The following is a 20316-nucleotide window of genomic DNA, read 5'->3' on the forward strand; positions in this document are numbered from 1 at the left end:
ATTTTTTTTTGTTATTAGTTTAATTTATTTATTAAACTAATTTTATTTTATTTTAATATTAACATTAACTTCATTTTAAAACTACTTTAAGTTGATTTTTCAATTAATTTATTATTTTTTAATGTTTTTTTTAAATTAATTTAATTTTATTCTATTTAAATTAAAATTACAAGAAGTACGTTGCTATTAAGTTAGTTTTATAATTAATATAATTTGATTTTACAAAGGTAACTTAATTTGATTATAAACGTAAATTAATTAGATTTTATAATTAATTTAATATTTTTTTTTGTTATTAGTTTAATTTATTTATTAAACTAATTTTATTTTATTTTAATATTAACATTAACTTGATTTTAAAACTACTTTAAGTTGATTTTACAATTAATTTATTATTTTTTAATGTTTTTTTTAAATTAATTTAATTTTATTCTATTTAAATTAAAATTACAAGAAGTACGTTGCTATTAAGTTAGTTTTATAATTAATATAATTTGATTTTACAAAGGTAACTTAATTTGATTATAAACGTAAATTAATTAGATTTTATAATTAATTTAATATTTTTTTTTGTTATTAGTTTAATTTATTTATTAAACTAATTTTATTTTATTTTAATATTAACATTAACTTGATTTTAAAACTACTTTAAGTTGATTTTACAATTAATTTATTATTTTTTATTGTTTTTTTTTTAATTAATTTAATTTTATTCTATTTAAATTAAAATTACAAGAAGTACGTTGCTATTAAGTTAGTTTTATAATTAATATAATTAAAGCTAAAGTTGTAATGACCAACATTAAGTCACTAAAAGTATGTTGCTATTAAGTTGGCCAAACATTAAGTCACTAATAAATTAAACACTTTGAAACCATATACAATACATTACTAGAAGTAAGTTGCTATTAATAACCTAATTAAGCCAAATGTATACATCCAATTTGCATATTTCAATTTCATCCAATTTCATACAATTAAGCCAAATGTATATATCCAATTTCATACAATTTGCATATTCCAATTTAATCCAATTTGCATATTCCAATTTCATACACTTAAGTCAAATGTATACATCTAATTTGCATATTCCAATTTCATCCAATTTCATACAAATATAAACATCTAACTTTCATTTTAAGGCAATGTGGTATAAACATAAATTTCAATCCAACAAATGTATATATTCATGTCATTTTTTTATACATCAATCTAATCTAAACATAAATATCAAAATATACACAAAATGCATAATTAAATTCCTACAAATCTGAAAAAAAAAACACACACAAACCAACAAAATATTCCAACAAAATATATACAATCAAACAAAATTATCCAATAAAATGCATAATTAACCACTTCATATCTCAAAATACAAACATAATCACTCAATATAATTGAAAAATGCTCACATTTTATCATCTTAATTAACACAAAAACAGAAAAATCATAGAAAAAGATGAGAAATTCGACCTTGGGGAAGGAGGGGCAATTTCGGAATTTGCAAAAATATCACCGGTTTATGGCTGTCTTGGGGGAAGGAGGGGCAAGCACCGGTCCAAGAAGCAATTCCAACTCCACAAACTTGTCAAAAAAGCGTGATATTGCAGAAAGAAGAAGAGGAAAACGAGAGAATTGGAAGTAGAGAAGAAAATGGCAGAAAGGGAACCTGTGAAGGGGTAATCTGCGTTTAGTATTAGCGGCGACAGGTTTTAGCGGCGACGTTAGGGCAACAGCGGCGACAAAAGGGCATTAGCGGCGACATGTGGAGGGAAAAGGTAACGCGCGTTTCCGCTATCCTTTACAGTCGTTAGATCAAAATAAAATCGGACGGATGGGGTGAAAACGACGCGGATCGCTAAATCAACACATTAGCGGCGACGCCTTTAGCGGCGACGCATAGCAATAGCGGCGACACGTAACGCGTCATTTACGTGTCGCCGCTATTGCTATGTGTCGCCGCTAAAGGCGTCGCTGCTAATGTTTTGATTTCTTGTAGTGCTAGTTTAGGTAGATTAGATTTGATGATAAAAAAAATTAACAAACATTTATTAAAATGATTTCATTTACTCTTTACAAAGCTTTTCATTGAACACACAAAAAGATTGATATCAAACACATGTGGGGACGAAATAACTTTTAGTTTAGAGTGCAATTACTGCAATACCTTTTCTATATCCCATTGATAATTAATGTCACATTGATTATCAACTTTCCAGCCTCTTAATAACAAGGAACGTTCGTCCATGTAAAGGGCCCCGTTATAGTAACATGTGACCACAACGACAGGACAACCACCAACAGTTCATGTGTTCCATTGTTCACCATACGTTAATTTGCTAAAAATTTCATGTGGCCAAAAACGGCAAGTCACATGATATGCATGTCGTTCCTTTTTTACTTCACGTGATGCAACACATGTGGTCCTAAACTTAACATTGTTCCATGTAAATCCTACTCAAATATATAGATTTGTGTTATTTGACTTGGAGCATATATATTTAATAAGCAATTTAATAAGCAGTCGACACATGTATTAATTGGAGCATATAGTAGAAACTTGTTCAACTTCAAATATAAGTACTTTCGAACCTTAATTAGAAGGTATGAAACCCACGGATAGTCCAGATAAATATCTCGACAACTCTTACGTCATACTCATGGCAAGTGGCCTATGGCGGTTGCACCTAATTAATCATCGGCCCAAATTTGTTGTTTCACTTATTACTTTGCTATTATTAAATAATTTTTCTGTACCATTATATGCTAATTAAATGTACGTTGCATGCAATTTGGCTTCCATTCTAGATCATCGTATTAATATATATTGTTTCTTTATCTTAAAAGATGGTCATAATAATAGGACATGCATGACAAGTTGCTCAATATGTGTAGAAGTATGTGTAAGCAGAACTTTGATACAATTATATATATTTATTAAGCGTGAAAATACAATACAAATGCTTATACATATATATATAAAAGATGAAAATCGAGATAATACTCTCTGGATTATAAAAGATGGATTATATATTTTGAAGAAAGAAAAATCAATGACCTGCAACATGACTTCTCTCGCTAACAATGACTGGAAGCCCATTCTTCACAGTGGCCGTTAACGCCGGTTCAAACTGAAGCTCACCATCCGAGTTTACAAGTCTAAAGCTAAACCGGGGTAACAAACATAGTACCACCGTTTTCATTTCCATCAATGCCATTTCCTTCCCCAAACAAGCCCTTAACCCGGCTTGAAAAACTGGGTACTTAAATGGACTTTCTTGATTGAAGATCCCACCCTTCAACCACCTTTCCGGTTTAAACTCCTTGCAATCCTTGCCCCATATGGTTTCCATCCGAGCCATTGCATATGGATGGAATGTGACCCTCGTTCCCTTTTTAACCAGGGTTCCATCGGGTAATTTATCGTCTTCAACTGCGAATTTGGAGTCAAACTGAATCGGGGGGTAGAGTCGCATGCTTTCGTATATTGCAGCGTGAAGATAGTCCAGTTTTTTCACTTGTTCGAACGTTGCAAATTCTTGTTTCTCATTCATCAGTTGATCAAGTTCGAGCCTTATTTTGGACTCGACTTCTGGGTGGTTTAAGATTAGCCAAAAGAAACTTGTTAAGGCTGAGGCAACTGTATCTCGTCCTGCAAGAACGAAGTTTATGATCACATCTCTAAGAAAGGTGTGGTCGTCGGATACCACCATGAATCTTGATAAAAGGTCCTGGTTCTTTGTAAACCCAACTTTCTTTTTTTGATGAATGACTTGCTCTATAAGAAAGTTAACATTTTGAACTGCTTCTTTGAGCTTTCTCTCCGATCCCATATTCAATATCCTATTCGCCTTCCATATCAGTGGAGAAGCAGACAAAGCTCTCTTAGCCGACAATGTTGTGGCTAGATCAAACGAATCAGAGAATTGAGAAATATGAAAAGGTAGTTCGGGTGAATTTAGATCTAAACCCAAAGAAAATCTACAAATATATTCAAATGAAAATTGTCTAAAGACAGATTGTAGATCCACTAAACCTCCATCTCTTTCTCTAGTAGCCGAAGATAGAAACGGGAGAAGTCGACTTTGAACGTGGTAACAGACATTCGCGAAGGCACTCGACACATTTCCGAGCTCCAAACTTGCCATCTTTCTCTGAAATAACCATGAATCACCATCGACATTAAATATGCCGTTGCCAAGAAGATCGCTAAGAATCATGGAGAACTGTTTCCCTTTTGGGTAATTATGGAACTTGGTTTTGAGAATGTGTTCAACGTTGGTAGGGTTAGCAGTGATGGTGTTACGTAGCACATGAATACGGATTGTTTGAGATGGGGACTTTTGGAGAAGATGAGTGTACCAATCGCATAGATTGTTATAGTTTGTTGACCATTGAGATTTGAGGTAGCAATGGCAGACATCACATGTGCAGTAAAGTTGCCTTTTTAAAAAGACTAGGAACAAGAGAGTTGAGAGAGCTAGTGCAGGAAATGTCAATAGTGACTCCATTAATTGTGCGTTGTGCAAGGGAGATCATAAGTTTTCGCTCTATATTTTATTGTGGAGAGAGAGAGAGAGAGAGAGAGAGAGAGAGAGAGAGAGAGAGAGAGAGAGAGAGAGAGAGAGAGAGAGAGAGAGAGAGAGAGAGAGAGAGAGAGAGAGAGAGAGAGAGAGAGAGAGAGAGAGAGAGAGAGTCCCTACAGTATCGTGGAAATAACAACTTCATTCAACTTTTCAGTTGATCTCCACCAAACATATGATTTATCCTAAAATGCCCTTTTTTAACTTATCAAAAGTCAAAACTATTCACCGTCAATGTTGTTTTCATTGATTACAGTTTTGTGTCTAGGTCTCGTTTACGACAGTAGAAGATTTAAAACGTTTTAGTAAAATTAGTTGGAAACTATAATTTTTTAATGTATAACAAATTATTGAAATACATACATTACATGATATTTGTATAAAAAAATAAAAGTGAAATACAAAGGTATTCTAGTAAATTGGTTATAAATAATAGTAGCTTTTGGATTTAAAGTTTTTTTTTAAAACTTAAAGATTTATGGTTGTAATCCAGAAGCTTTTTCATTTATTGGAACTTTTTCTTAAAGGCTTGTAAATTTAAGCTATCATAAATCGTTGCTGAACAAGCCCCTAAACCAATTCGCTACTACTTATTATTTCTTTAAATTTGTGATTTGGGAAGCAAAGGTTCTATGGAAAACATTAGAAATATATAGTAAGGTCGTTGATGTCTTTGTCTCCAAGAAAGTTAATAAAAGAACGAGTATAGGTTTAGTTTTGTCGTGTTCATCAAGGTGGGGAACCAAGAAATATTTGGAAACGAATCATTGTTTTATCAAGATTAGACCATAAAGTCTATATTTATGTATTCTTAAGTTCGAGATAAAAGAACAAATAAGCATTAGCTTGAAATCTACGACTCATAGCCCTAACCATAGTTACGTCTTGTCTCCTTGGGTGCATATTCCTTTGGATAGTACTAGATCGTATTGTTATGTGACCTTAATTAGGAGTTCCTGCTAACACTCTTCAAACTGTTTTTCATCTCTCCTTAATATGAGACTATCCATCTACTCTTCAAACAACAAAGACATAATTGAGATGTTGAAACACAATCTCCTTGGTAGGGTGCATCCTTCCATTATGCCCTTCTAAATGTTATGAAATATCCTTTATATGGGTAATTTTATGTAACATCTCAAACTTATGGCTAGATTTTTGTGTTTAATTAATTAGGAAAATAAATCAATACTTAAATGATTAAATAAATAATAAAAAGAATAAGAAGAAAAAATGTTGAAATTACAGCATTTAGAAGTTAGTGACTAATTATGTAAAGTCATCCAAAGTGTGATTGACGAAGGTGTTATATAATGTCCCAAATTTCATACAAAAAATTTCTTTTAAAACATAAATAAACAACATTTTTTTTCATAAAATATAGAATACCAAATTGTTTAAAACCACAAAACTTAGTCATGAAAAATAATGTAACATAATCATCATAAACATCGAAAGTCTAAAAGCATAGTCCACTGCAATGCGTGTACGATACAATCAAGTTGGAGTCTTCCCACAATCAGAGGAACTACATGGATATATTTAATCAACAACTATAAGCACAAAGCTTAATGAATTCCCTAAAATACCACATACTGTAATACATATACAATGCATACAAACAAAGGCTCTCAACTATATTGCCGATCCACCTTATTAAACATCAGCTAACAACTCTGGTGCATGTCTAGTCATCAACATCGAGTAACGGCTCTAGTACATGTCTTGTAATCGACACGAGTATGCTAGGCTCTAGGTTCTAGTTTTGATCCATCATCAACTCCTCAAACATACATATCAACATATTATATCGTTAAGCAATCAACATACAATAGACTATGTTACCGTACTTGTATAATCAATATACTATAGTACAACTATATCATATCATGCAAAGGATATATAATGTAACACATACTATCGTAATATAACTCACCTGAACTAAAAATTGAAGAATCACAACTACACGTGCACACTCACAGGAATCTATCTTACAAACCACCAAGATACCAATAAGAGGTCAAACATCAGTCTACAGCGTAAACCTTCTAAGTTTAACTAAAAACTATTTTGGTCAAAAAGTCAACAACCAAAGTTAACTGCAGACATGTTGTGACCAAGACTAGGATCTCTGCTTCGCACTACATGACAAAATAGTCGAGAAATCTCAAGAAGCACGTCCGACAATTAATATGTGCGCCATGTTGTATGGATTAACAACCTCTGTCTATTAAGCACTTAATCCTAAAAGTCAAAATCTACAAATATCAGATCTAAAACTCCTCGGTGTCTTGATAGTTAAAGTTTCCAACTTTATCCATCTTCACGGCTCAAACTTCTCTAAACTCTAACCCTACTCTAAAATGACCATTACTCAAGCATTACACAATGGAAGTGCTTAAACCTAAATCTTTCCTAATCAAAAACATTCATAAGAATACAACCATAATATTCTATAGTTCTTTAAACTCTAAGAACGCCATGTAAATAGGCTAAAAGGGACCAAAATGCACTTAAATTTTAGTTCTAATGAAGAAAGTATCAAGGTAGCAATTTTTTACTTGTAATGATCCAAATATATGATGAAGAAGTTGGATCTAAGCTAGAACAATCTCCCTTGCATTGAGGAGAATCTTTATTCACCTCCAAGCTTCACAAAAATGATAAAGAAGCTCAAGAACACATTAGATGGGTGCTATGGTTGCAAAGGAATGTTCCCTGGAGATAGGGGCTGAGAAAATAACAAAACCCTACGGATTAGTGCCCTTAAATAGGGCTCAAATCCTAAGGCCTGCGATTTGGCCTATTAGCAAGAGCATGTCGCGCATATTTAAAGTCGTGTCACACCTGCCACGTAGCAAGCGCACCATACCCCAAAATCAACACGCCGCACCCAACACAAAATCCCAAATTCTCAAAAACCAAATACTTAAGCAATTAAAGTACATATCATAAATTTGGGTGTTACAACTCTTCTCCAAATCCATAAGCTTCATTTGACTTAATAGGTTCACCTAGGTTGAAACTGCTTGTCTTAATAGTTACCCATAAAATCTTAAACTTAATTTGAGCATTAAACTATCTTCATTTCTAATATTCTATCCATGATTCCTAAGTTCAACAATAGAACTGTGAGATTCAAGTTCACATATGTCAGTGTGAATTAAAATGATCCATTAAGAATTCTCAAACCTCCGAGTTTCATTTAGGTTGCTAAGGCTAAAAAGTATTTTATCAAAAATTTACTTTTTACGATACACGAAGTCGTGTTGGTTTAATTGTGAAACTTCAACGGGTCATAACTTCTTCGTTATAAGTCGGATTTTAGCATTTTTTATATGTACGGAATCCTTGTGACATATACTATACTTTGGTTGAGATTATTTATTCTAAATAATATTATATCAAAAGGTCATTTTTAACGTTTATTATCTTTAAATTGACTAACCCGAATTTGTGGGTGTTACAAACTCAGTGTTATGATTCCAATCATTATTAACATGGTTGTTTGGAAACACCAAAAACCTTACCCTAGTTCACGTTACGAAAACCAGTCATGTTGTGAAAGTGTATTTCACTATGAAGGTGTTCTTAATGTGATAGTGATCATTATTCTGATGATCATACTTTGTTTAAAGCTGTGAATGGGTCGTTACAAAAGTACCAGGAGACAATTGTTGTTTTATTTTTGTTACAAGAATGATGAGCTGGAAGGAAGTGATTAGGCCATTCAAAACGTGATGATGACCGCGTGTTTCAAGATGGTTATACAAACGTGGGATTAGAAGGGCGTTTACTGCATATTTTGGCGGTTTTTCTCTCTGTTTATTCTGGGCTTTTCGAATTCATATTTGAACCGTTTACATTCCACTTTTCATATAAATACCCAATTCTATTCCCATTCACATATTTATACGATCAAACAATACACATAAAATCCTTTGATTCTACGAGTGTTCTTGTGCTCTGCCATCTGCAATCATTAATGGCAACATCAACTGATCATGTTATTATCATGGACCAGTCTGTATCAACCATCACTCTAGTTGTCAAGCTGAATCAGAACTTAATCGTTGATCTTAATTTCTCCAAATACCCTAAAGTTGTTCAACACTTGATTGTGTGTCTTAATCATTCAGTCCTGAGAAAGGATCTTGTTTACTATGAGGAAGTTCCTTTATCGGCGTTGATTTTGGCTTACTCCATTGCCAGTTATAACAAATCGACATATGTGATGAGCTTTGAAATTCAAGTAAAGAAGACTGCAATCTTAAAGGCAAGTTTCTGCAAGCTTTTGGGATTACCTGTTGGTGAGGGTTATTCCAATCCTGACCATGTCTTGTAGGCAAATATGCTCAAGGTATTACATCGGATGGGCTATTATCTAGTTCTTATTTAACTGTCCAGATTTAAGAAATTGTGCTTGATAGCTTTTTGGAATGCAGTGTTTACGATTTTCTTTAAATGTTTTTCAGAAATGACGTATGGATATGATAATGCGAGAAAGTAATTTCACACTTTGATGTATGGTATTTATACAGATGATAAAATTAACTTAGGTCAAGTATTGTGGGCACAATTTTTTCATAGTCCATCTTCATCGACAAAGGATTCCAAAATATTGTGTGCTAGGTTTTGGTCAATAGTAGTCAAGCATGCTAGAGACCATTACAAAGTGCCATAAATGTCTCGTATGGTTGAGATTCAGAAATTGAATGTTGCAAATTTCGTATTCACTTCAGATACCAATCTTTATTATATTGGTAACATTCCATAGGGAATGCTTGCGAAGGTACTCCGAGGTTATCAGAAATTCCCAAGACCACTACTCCAACAATAATAGTTACGATACCAAATCCATCTGCAAATCTCAATACTTCACAGCCTCATGTATTATCAGTTTCTATTCCTACTACTACTCTAATTGCAACTCCCACAGAGACTGAGATTTACCAAAATGTTCTAAATCAACCAATCATTAATCTACCCCAATCGTAATCCCATGTTGTTCAAACAATTCCAACTCTACCAACTATGACTCCACCTATTTCATCTTATCAAACAATTCCTACCCCTAAACCTATTCAAACCCAACCAATTATCACTCAACCGACTATAACTTCCTTACCACAATCTACTCCAATCATGACAGAATCAACAAACCTACCAAACACCACTGTAACCACAACATACCATTCCAAATCCTACACCCACGGCTACTACTCCAACTTCCAAACCTTTAACCACTACGACTGAGACTCCAACTCCAATTCTAGATGTTTCCACATTGTTCAGAACATTGATAGTCAGTCGGGTGGTGTAAAGAATCTTGATGATGATATTATTGTTATTGATAATGATGATTGTATGGGTGATGTTGAGAATATTGTTGTTGAAATTGTTGAACCTGAATTGGCTCCTTCACTTTTTGATGATGAGAGTGAGTGAATCAGATAAAGAGACTATGAATCAGTATATGACAGGGAAGGACTATAAGGCTTTGAACCGTAAGCTTAATATGATTGTTAGCCATGGAGAAGCTTTTTATTCAAGCAACTTTCAGAATATGATCTTGGTTCACGAAGCAACAATAAAACTCTTTTTTAGAAGAGTAAAAATTTGTTTGAAGAAAATGAGAAGGTTGAAAAAGATAATGTTATGAAGATGGAGACATCTCTTCAAGAAGTGAAAGATCTGAAGACGTTGATGACGAATGTGAAAAATTCAAGTTTTACTAATTCTATCAATTATTTGGTTAAACATTATGATATTAAAGTTCACTTATCTGATGAGATCCAAAGGAAGGATATAAAAATTAATTCTATGAAGCAAGAAGTATCTTATTTTGAAATCTGAGCAAGTGAAAAAGGATGATGAATTATCGCTTGTGAAAGGTCTCAATTTTGAGATTAATCGGTGATTGGTGAGGATAGTTGAGGAGAAAGATGATTTGCATGTAGAGTATATGTCACAAATGATTGATCAGAAATTTCAACTCCTGTTTTCGTAGTTACCTAGTTCTGGTGTTGTAAGTATCGTGATACTTCGCAACAAAGGGGAGAAAGGTTCGCATTTTCAGTTAAGAATATTGCCTTTAGTTATCAGAAGCTGAAGAAGAGATTAGAGGGTGTTGTTTTGTCCAAACCTTCAAGGTCAAGTTCTACTCTTACAAGCTTTACTCCATCAGAAGCTGATCCTAATAATGAATAAGCAAAAAGGAAGAATGATGAGGAGGTTAAAAGATTGAAACAATTACATATTGAATTGAATCAAAAGGAAGTCGAGAAAAGAGAAAAAGAAGTTGTGTAGTTAACTCGCAATGCTCATTGGCCAAAATGGACAGTTGAACGTACGATAGGTGAAGCGATAAAGAATGTTTAAAAATATTGGCTTAATCCAAGATCTTCCTTTGCTATTGATAACAAGGTAGATTCCCCCCCCCCCCCCCCCCCCCTGAAAAGTAAGGCTTTTCTATTTAGATGCTTTCAGGACACATATGGTGTTGTTGTGAACAATAGTGCAATAAACAGAAAATGTTTTGAGTTTTATGCATCATAATCTAGACCTTAATACAAGGTTTGGAGTTTGAATAAGATATTAGTTGTATGCGAGTTTGAAGCTGAAAATGTATTGGATGATGAGTTTGTGAATCACAAATTCAAAGTGTTAAGGGGAGTGAAAACAAAGATTTGTTTTCTTTTGCTGATCTACCACAAATGAATCCATATGACATGTTCGTATTGTATTCAATTCTTTCTAAATATAAGTCAAAGTATATGAATCAGCTTCTACACTTAAAGAATATGATCAGGTTTTACTTCTATGGATTTGTGTAAGATGAATGTGGAGATGGCAGATTTTTTAAAGAAAAAGACTTTTGTTGTTTTTTGTGATCAACCAAATGGCATTAATGAGATGAGAGATGGACTAATTCAACAAGATCCATGGGGTTTTGTTTACAAAGCAAAGTTTAATGATCTAATGAAAAATTGTATGATGTACTTACAAGATAAACATTGTTTCAAGACTGTGACACTCAATGTGATTCTTACAAAAGATGAGCTCCATATGATAAATCTGAAGAGTGAGATCAAAAAGGTGTTTGAGATGTTGAGGTGGCGGATTACAGCAGGAATGGTGATTCTAAATTTTGCTCCACAAGTTTTTGAAGAGGTAAAGTAAAGACTTCTTTCGTGAATCAACACAAAGAAGGAGATTGTTAGGTCTCGCAGTTCTTAAGTGTTGTGTTTAAGTCTTTGTGCGAAAGGTTTCGTTTGTATATCTTAATTCTTCATTGTAATTGCAAAAGTGAATGTTATGTTTTATAGTTATGTATACTAGGCTTCACAACGGTTCTTTCTTTATTTTAGCTATTAGTTATCATTTATTATAAAATCAATGGCTTTTGACATAAAAGTCCTTAAGTTTGTCAAGTTTTGACGGTTTTGTCTCTGCAATGATTTTTGGTGCGTTAATAACTAATATTTGTGATGATTTGTTTAAATTCACCCTTCAACCATTTTTTACCTTCTCCAACACGTCACCACCACCACTACAAGAAGCAACTATTACCCCTTTGCCGATTACCTACTTGTGCAGCCGTAATCCGTCATCGAGCCATAACAAACCGTCGTCATTTTCGGATCTGCACACTTCGCTGGAACCATCATCAAACCCCACCAACCATCATTGTCTTCCGACCACCGAAGCTACATACTCCACCTTCTTCTCTCCGCCAGAAAACCAAAAACCCTTTTATCTCTCTCTCTCTCTCTCTCTCTCTCTCTCTCTCTCTCTTTCGATTTCACCATAACCCCTACCACTACCACTTTCAGTTGCTACCGTAAACCCTAGCCGCCACCTCTAGCTGTCGCCGCCAACATCATCTACGCCGTAAACCCTAATCGTTCGCGTTGACACTACCACTTCTAGCCTCCGCCGCCTCTAATATGTGTTTTAATTTCAGATGGTGGTGGTGGTGATGTTGTCACTGCCATCTTTGTTATGTTCTTTATTTCAAATGGTGATAGCGGTGGTGGTGGCGATTTCCAAGTTTGTGTGTGTTTTGATGATTTTCAGAGTATGATGGTGAGTGCGGCAAATAGTGGTGGTGGTTGCAGGGGCAGACCTAGGGGTCTATAATGGCACCGGAAACCCCTGAATTTTTCGGCCGCAGTGGAAAATTTTCGAAATTTTTATTTTTTCTACTATTGTGTAACCCCTGATTTTCCCGGGCAACCCCTACTATAAAATTTTGCGTCCGCCCATGAGTGGTTGCTTCTAGTAGTGACAGCATGGCAAATTGTGGATGTGGTTATCTACTATATAGTCAATCGTGACCTGTTGTAGAAGGTAAAATGACAAAATCATCAAAACTTAACAAATTTAAAGACTTTTATGTCAAAAACCCTAAAATCAAATAAATAAACTTTAAGATATTCGAATACAAATTATGGGAATGAATGATAGTGGATCCATTTTCATGAAATGATAATAAAAATCAAATAAAAAATTGTATATTAATTAACTAACTCATACCTATAATCTATCTATTATAACACAACCCGTTAAGAATCCGAACAAAAAAATATCAAAACAAAAAAACAAAACGGAATGAAAAAAAAAATTGAAACCGAACATAATAAAACAAATGAAAATATTGCAAGAGTTTACTACATTAGAACAAAATCGGTTCAAAAGTTGTCCAAAAAAAGGCCAGACAAAAAAAATAGCTAGTCGAGGACGGATAAAAACACAGACCGAAGATCGAACCATCTCGAGACCGACATAGGACTAGTCCGGAATCATTTTATGCACCTCTATGTTTGACCACTGCGAGAGTCCGCACCAACGGCACAACCATTGCAATCAAGGTGCGGGCTTCATATTGGACTTGGGCTTAAGCTTGGGCCTTTTGGTATGATAAATTGTAACATTATAGTATTATCTCTATCTACTTATAGAATTATCTCTTATAAAATAACTAAAATCATCTCTATCTACTTATAGTATAATATTTTAGCCCATAATTAACAAAGATTTAGAAGAAAATGTTCAGTTGTAGTTAAAAAGATTTAAATAAATAAAAGATGGTTGGAATTTGAATATGAGTTTCGAAACTGCTTATATGCTAGTATTAAATACTCAACGTTAGATAATCAACTATGATGAAACGTAGTAAATGAGACACCATTTACATTAGTTTTCATTGTGTACTATTATGTTTAAAGAAAAGGAAATTAAGTAATCTAACCACTTTTTAGTGTGTATTTGAAAAAAATAATTCAATTTTTTTTTATTTTTTGCAAAAAATACCACTTTGTCTGGAATGAGACATTCCGGATCAAGAAAAAACATTTTTTTGACTAACTTCATAATGGCATTTCGGATTCCGAACTAAAATTTTGGATTTCGGGAAAAAAAAAACTTCGGAATTTCAAGAACAAATCCGAAAAACAATTCCGGAATTTCAAGAAAAAAAATCAATTATTTCTTAATTTAACAAACAAAGTAATATGAACTATATAAAGTATGAGTGCATAAAATTAAATATTTTATTGAAAAACATTGATATTAAACGTTACGAAATGTTGCATTCGAAATCCTGAAAAATGCAAAATAATTTCTTAAAAAAAAAGATGAACAATACTTCGGAATTAGGCATTTTGGAAAAAATAGTTATTTTTTCAAAAACTGAAAAAATATGGTTATTTTCTTTGAAAACCTCGTTTATAACTGTCAGTAACTTAGTTTACTTAATTTCCCTTCAAAAATAGATGTTTATCTTTATCTTTAATTAGTTAGCATGTCTTAGTTGTTAGTTATAAAATTAATTACCCTTGAATGAGAAAAGTAAAGTATATAGCAGAGCAACAACAATATATAGTTTAATGAAATAACTGAATAATATGAAATGTCTAGTTGACATTCAATAGATTAAACTCAACTATTATAAGATGTCAGTTTTGTCACCAGCTAGAATTCAATAGATATAGAGTAATAGATATTAAAATTATCATGGAGAAAACAAACTTTTTATTCTTAAATATGTAGTAGTTTAGGTTTTGTAAAAAATGATTTTTTTTAAATATGTTTTATTGAATTTTATGGACTTAGTACGTTTTCTAAGGGGAAAAAAGATAAAGTAAAATAATAAGTTGTGTACCAATCCATTAAACTCTATAGAATTCAATGTATTGAGAGGATTCCCTTACGCAACAAACACCCATATCAAGTCTTCACAATCAACGATTACATGCTACAAAATCTATAACATCATATATGAAATCCAAACTTAAAGAAGTTGGAGAAGAGAAGAGCGTAAATTTGAAGAAACTGTATGCCACCCTTGCTGCGAAGGGTGTATCATATCCCAGAAAAACGAGTCGCTAACGTTTCCACAAACATTATATTTCATTATCCCCGTATCCTTTTCGACATTTCCACATAAGTATTCTTTAGTGACACCTTGGCAACACGGTCTTAGTAACTTTGAACCCCCTATATAAACAATATATCAATATCAATATCTTTCTCTTTTACTATTGTAATTTGATCCTTAGCCAACTAAGTTAATAAAGATTAATTGATGTTTTTCATGCATTTTTTTTTTTGAAAATCAAAGGTAAAATGAACGATGGCAAGCATTTAAGTTTGTGTACCAGCGGATAAATTTAGAGCAGACAAGAAAGCTTGGTAGACATCTAGGATCACAAATGGTGATGTGTTGTGATCATCGCTCTCATTATTCAGCTTCTTCACGCTTTCCATAAGCAGTTGATTATGGAACTTAGCTATAGAATTCGCATTGTTGCTACAGTTCTGATACGATTCAGACGATGTGAACTGAGGCAAGCATCCGAGTGGTTGCAGTGTAGTGATTACTATCTTTTCAACTCCCAACTCATGAATGCGTTTCGCATTCAAAACTAGTTGGTTGATTATTGATTTCGTTAACCCTGGCAACTCCTATAATTATACCATATATATATATATATATATATATATATATATATATATATATATATATATATATATATATATATATATATATATATATATATATATATATATATATATATATATATATATTATGTTACTTAATCTGATTAAAACTTGGAAACTTAACATAATTTGTAGTTGATATATGTATGATTATAAAAGAAAAATGACCTTGAGGGTGTGATTTGATGTGAAGTAGGTAGCATAGTCATTGCCTGCTACAGAAAGTAGTGCAATGGTTGATGAATTTATATGCAAATCTTGATGTGTTTGTTGAACAAGGTGTTGAAAGTAATCGATTTGGGTGGTCATGTTTGGTTGATTCACGAATGTATTGAAGATACCTGTCCCTCCATATGCAAAATTCATCCCATATTTCATTGATTTTTTCTCACCAGATTTCCACCCTCGATATGTTATTGGAGACTTCGTACCCAAAATTGCAGCTGCATTTAAAAAAATATACTCTATAATTTTATATAAATAATGGTTATGTATTGGAAGTTTCATGAGAGAGGTTAAGGGTAAAGACAGGCGCACCAATGTAATCAGTGAGTACACGGCCATCGGAAAACCTGCCGGAGGGAGCACCAGGAAAAGTGATACCATACGGTTTCCCCCATGCACCGCCGTATGATTTTGGCCAGTTTCCAGTGTCTGCGTATGAGTCTCCGAACACAAACAGCTTTAATTTCTGGCGCTTGTGATTCCTCACTTTCGTCGATTTGCTAACTACAAATCTCGCATCCGAAATGGAGCTCAAGAGGAAAAAGAAAACTATAAATAATGCTTGCTTTTTCATCGGAAATGGTGACTTTTATGGAATACAAGTGAATCTTGAGATTACGAATCTAAAATCTACAAATCATGTATAATCATATAGAGAGGAAAGATTTTGGTTTTGAATTTGGTTGTGGTTGTGGTAGTTGTTGACTATTGACTGTTGGAGTGGTATTTATTGTTTTCAAGGTATTTGGTAAACAAAATTGAATGAACTGTTTGTAACTTGTGATATGTGTAAAGCATAAATTATTCGTCTCTAGCATTTCCCTTGGACAGCTTATATAGGAAACAATTTTTCAAAAAAAGTTTCAATGCATAAACATAATCTGATATTATATATTCGTTCATGGAATTCATGAGTACAGTGCTGGGTATCTTATTTCATCAACCATGATGCAATGTAGACCATTTATATATCCACCTCTTATTCCAACCAATTCATTTTAGTATAGAAACACATTTCATGCACAAATTTTGGCACGATATTCTTATTTATATTGCCCCCCTAACCAAAGACCCCAACTCTTTTAATTTAGCTAGACAATGATAGCACTAAAGCCCACCAATCCATATTTCCAAAGTCTTTTAATTTAGCTAGACCATGATAACACTGAAGCCCATCAATCCATATTTCCAAGTCTATGCCTATACACCATTTTGATGATAAAATGTAAAGTATATTTTATACCATTTGAACCAAATAAAAATTAAACAATATTAATATTTTATTATCCAAATTGAACATTTCATTAGATAAAAAAGTTATAATGTCGAATACTAGAGCACGACGTTAACTCTTACGTTATCCGTTATATCCACCATTAACCATTATAGTGGTCGGTGTCACATCATCACCACTCTCTACCACTAACCATAGGATATCTACCACTAAACACACCACTCCACCTTATTTTTTAATTAAATTTAAATAAAAAAATACATAAAAATCATATATATATTTTTTAAATAATAGTTTTCATTAATTTAAAATATCAAATTACATTAATTAAAATAAAAAAATAAAAATAACATTAAAAAATTTGCATTAATTAAAAAAATAACAATAAAAAAATCCTAAAATTACCAATCTTAACTAAAAAAACTACCACATATTCCTACCTCGAACTCGAACGGACTCCTTCATCACGAGAAATAGCTCCAAATCTTCGCCTTTAAGGCCGTCCGCTTTCATTTTCAAGATTTTCATATTGGTTTTTGTTTGAATTGTCAATTGTGTTTCTATCATTTTTGTTCTACCTAACTCGATATCTCCACCTTCATTTCTTGAACGTGCACAAAACGATCAAATTTCTCTCCAAATTGATCAATAACACTAGATCCCAAAGCCGTTGAAGCTGCTTTTTTTCCTTTATTTCTTCCAACGGGCCAACGAAGAGGTTGCTCATCTTCAAGATCGATCGGATCATCGTTGATGTCGAATGTGTTCGCCCTTCCGATTGTTGAAACATTGCATCAGGGTTTCTTGAACGCTTAGAACCGGTAGATTATGAACTTCCTTCTGTTTGCTCTTTCCATTTTGAAGCATCTTTTAGCTTTAGCCAAGGTTTTATATACGGAAAAGCTTTGTGGGTTGGCGTTATTTTTCAAATTGGTCCAAAGCTGCCTTGAAGACATCAAAATCGTTTGACCTACTTTTTCGTATGTTTAGGAGGTTGTTGTAAATTCCTCCAAATTCGGTGCATTTTAGTCGAATATCGCGCCACTTCGAGCTAATTTGATTGGGATTTCGGCTTCATTTTGTGACATCCCCAAATTCACGGTCATTTTAAAAAATATATATATTTATGTTTATTTTAAAATCAGAGTATCTTTTTGAAGAATATTATTGCGGATTTTATCCCCAAAATGTGACAAATATATTATCAAAGCATTTCCGAATAAATGTATTTTATTTATATTAAAACATTGGGGTGTCATCGTCAATACAGAAACATAAGCATAAACAGACCTTACATTCATTTACACTAATGATTTATATCTCCTTAAATCTTCCAGCGTAATGTATCTTCGTATCGACACCTATGATACAAATAAACTGAGTGGGTTGGGTTGGAAAATCTGGTGAGTACATAGGGTTTTCAACCCACAATAATATAGTTAATTTTTTCTTCACATATTTAATGTCAAACAATTAACCCGATTACACATCCCTATTTTCTTCATTTAATCTTCCCTAAAGATTTATCCTAAGGGTCATCTCCTACATCGTATTTACCTTTCATCTCCTTAAATCACATTTCCTTATATGTTTGTTCCTAAGGACTTTTCTTATGGATCATCGCCTACATCACATAGACAATATTGATTCGGGGATTACTCCCCCAATACGTGTCCAGTAAGGGTTAAAGTATCATCACATGAATACGTAGTTACTACATCATTTGAACTCATAATTCATCACCTACAGGTTATGAGCCTGCCGGTGTTTCCACATGACTTGTTTAGATTAGTCAATGGTTGTCATCTATACTCTGGTAGATGACTACATCGCAACATCGCAGGTCAAGGTTATGACATCACCTAATCATCTCTTATCTCGCATCATCTATTCATCACCTCATATCTATCATTACCTATCTCTCATCACCCGTTACTACCCAATACATATTTATAATATATATATATATATATATATATATATATATATATATATATATATATATACAATTTAAATCACGTAAACATGTATAAATCGTTCATTTAGCATAGATATCAGGAACACATATAATAAGAATGTATAACATGTATTAATATTAAATACTTCATATTTATGTGTAAGATGAAAGTAACTATATACTCACTTGTTAAAGTGATGACTCAAAATTCGGGCAGCGCTTCGCTTCTAACAATCGACTTTTCCTTTGACGAAACCTAGTATTATTATCACTAGATTTTAGTCTAATATATTCATTGCGACTAATTATTAGTCTAGATTTGTCATTAACTCAAAGTCTACTTTCATGATCTATCAAGTAAGGATCAGTCAGACAGGACCATTTTGGCATATAGCTTATCTGAAATCCAAAAACCAAGCCCAACGTGACCATCTAGACACCTCTCTTGTAAGTAGTTCAATAAGTATAATGACTTTGAATCACTGATAAATCTTGTTTATAGGTTCATAATAACAATAATAAACTTAAACATAAGTTATACTTAAAGTATAGTAAGCATAACTCACTTACAAGGGGGTTTAGCGAGGAACCGGACTCTACGCGGGCAGAACTTCTGAGCTGAAAGCTCTTCTTCTCGGAGCCTTCTGGGGCTCCGGGACTCGCTACTAAATCCTAATAAGGATTAGAGAAAAGTCTTGAGGCTTTGAAGAGGTTTGGGATAGAAGTTGAGAGAAGGTGTGTGGAAATGAGGTGATTTGTGCCACTATTTATAGGTTAGAAATCAAGCAACACGGCGTGTTACTGAGCCCAACTCGTCGTGTTGGGGTGCCAGGTGTCACCATCTGATGGCAAGGCGTGGGGAGGAAGTTGTGGCTGAGATGGTGTCACGTGTCACCTCCGGAACTTAACCCCAAAATTAATTATCTTCTAAATTCCATAACTTTTGCATACGAGCTCCGTTTAAATTGATTAACCCGAAGTTGCGTGCGTTAAAAACTTCCCATTAGCTCCTAAAACATTGTGCGAACTTTCTCCCAAAACAACCAAACGTTTGACTATCGCCTTCGATTGGGTCTTGGAAAGCCAAAATCTATGCCTCGGCTAGCTTTTCTTCTTCATCTTTTGTCCATGGGACCCTTTATTGGGTAGTGTTGGGTCGGCCCAGTTTTTTTTCCTTTTTTCGTTTTAGGTTGAGGTGGTGGTGAAGGTTGAGTTTCCGAAACAAAATTCGGCGAATGAGGAGGTTGTGATGGTTGTGGTTGAAATTGTTGTTGGAGTTGTTGCTGGAATTGTTGGAAAGCTTGATATTA

General features: G+C 33.4%; 1 protein-coding gene and 1 pseudogene across 1 annotated transcript; both read right to left on the bottom strand.

Annotated features, from left to right (window-relative positions):
- Window positions 1-2895: 2895 nt before the first annotated feature.
- Window positions 2896-4578, bottom strand: LOC145070754 (cytochrome P450 94C1 pseudogene; annotated as a pseudogene).
- A 10148-nt stretch (window positions 4579-14726) lies between these two features.
- LOC145071189 (GDSL esterase/lipase At5g03610-like) lies at window positions 14727-16508 on the bottom strand. The gene is made up of 4 exons (XM_079018111.1): window positions 16128-16508; window positions 15759-16033; window positions 15248-15554; window positions 14727-15086 (listed from the first exon to the last, which is right to left on the bottom strand). The coding sequence occupies exons 1-4, from the start codon at window positions 16387-16389 to the stop codon at window positions 14881-14883; spliced, it is 1050 nt and encodes a 349-aa protein (XP_078874237.1). The 5' UTR covers window positions 16390-16508; the 3' UTR covers window positions 14727-14880.
- Window positions 16509-20316: the final 3808 nt, after the last annotated feature.

The sequence above is a fragment of the Lactuca serriola genome, chromosome 8 (genome assembly GCF_051521515.1).
Source record: "Lactuca serriola cultivar US96UC23 chromosome 8, Lser_US96UC23_V15, whole genome shotgun sequence".
In the NCBI taxonomy this organism is placed as follows: domain Eukaryota; kingdom Viridiplantae; phylum Streptophyta; class Magnoliopsida; order Asterales; family Asteraceae; genus Lactuca; species Lactuca serriola.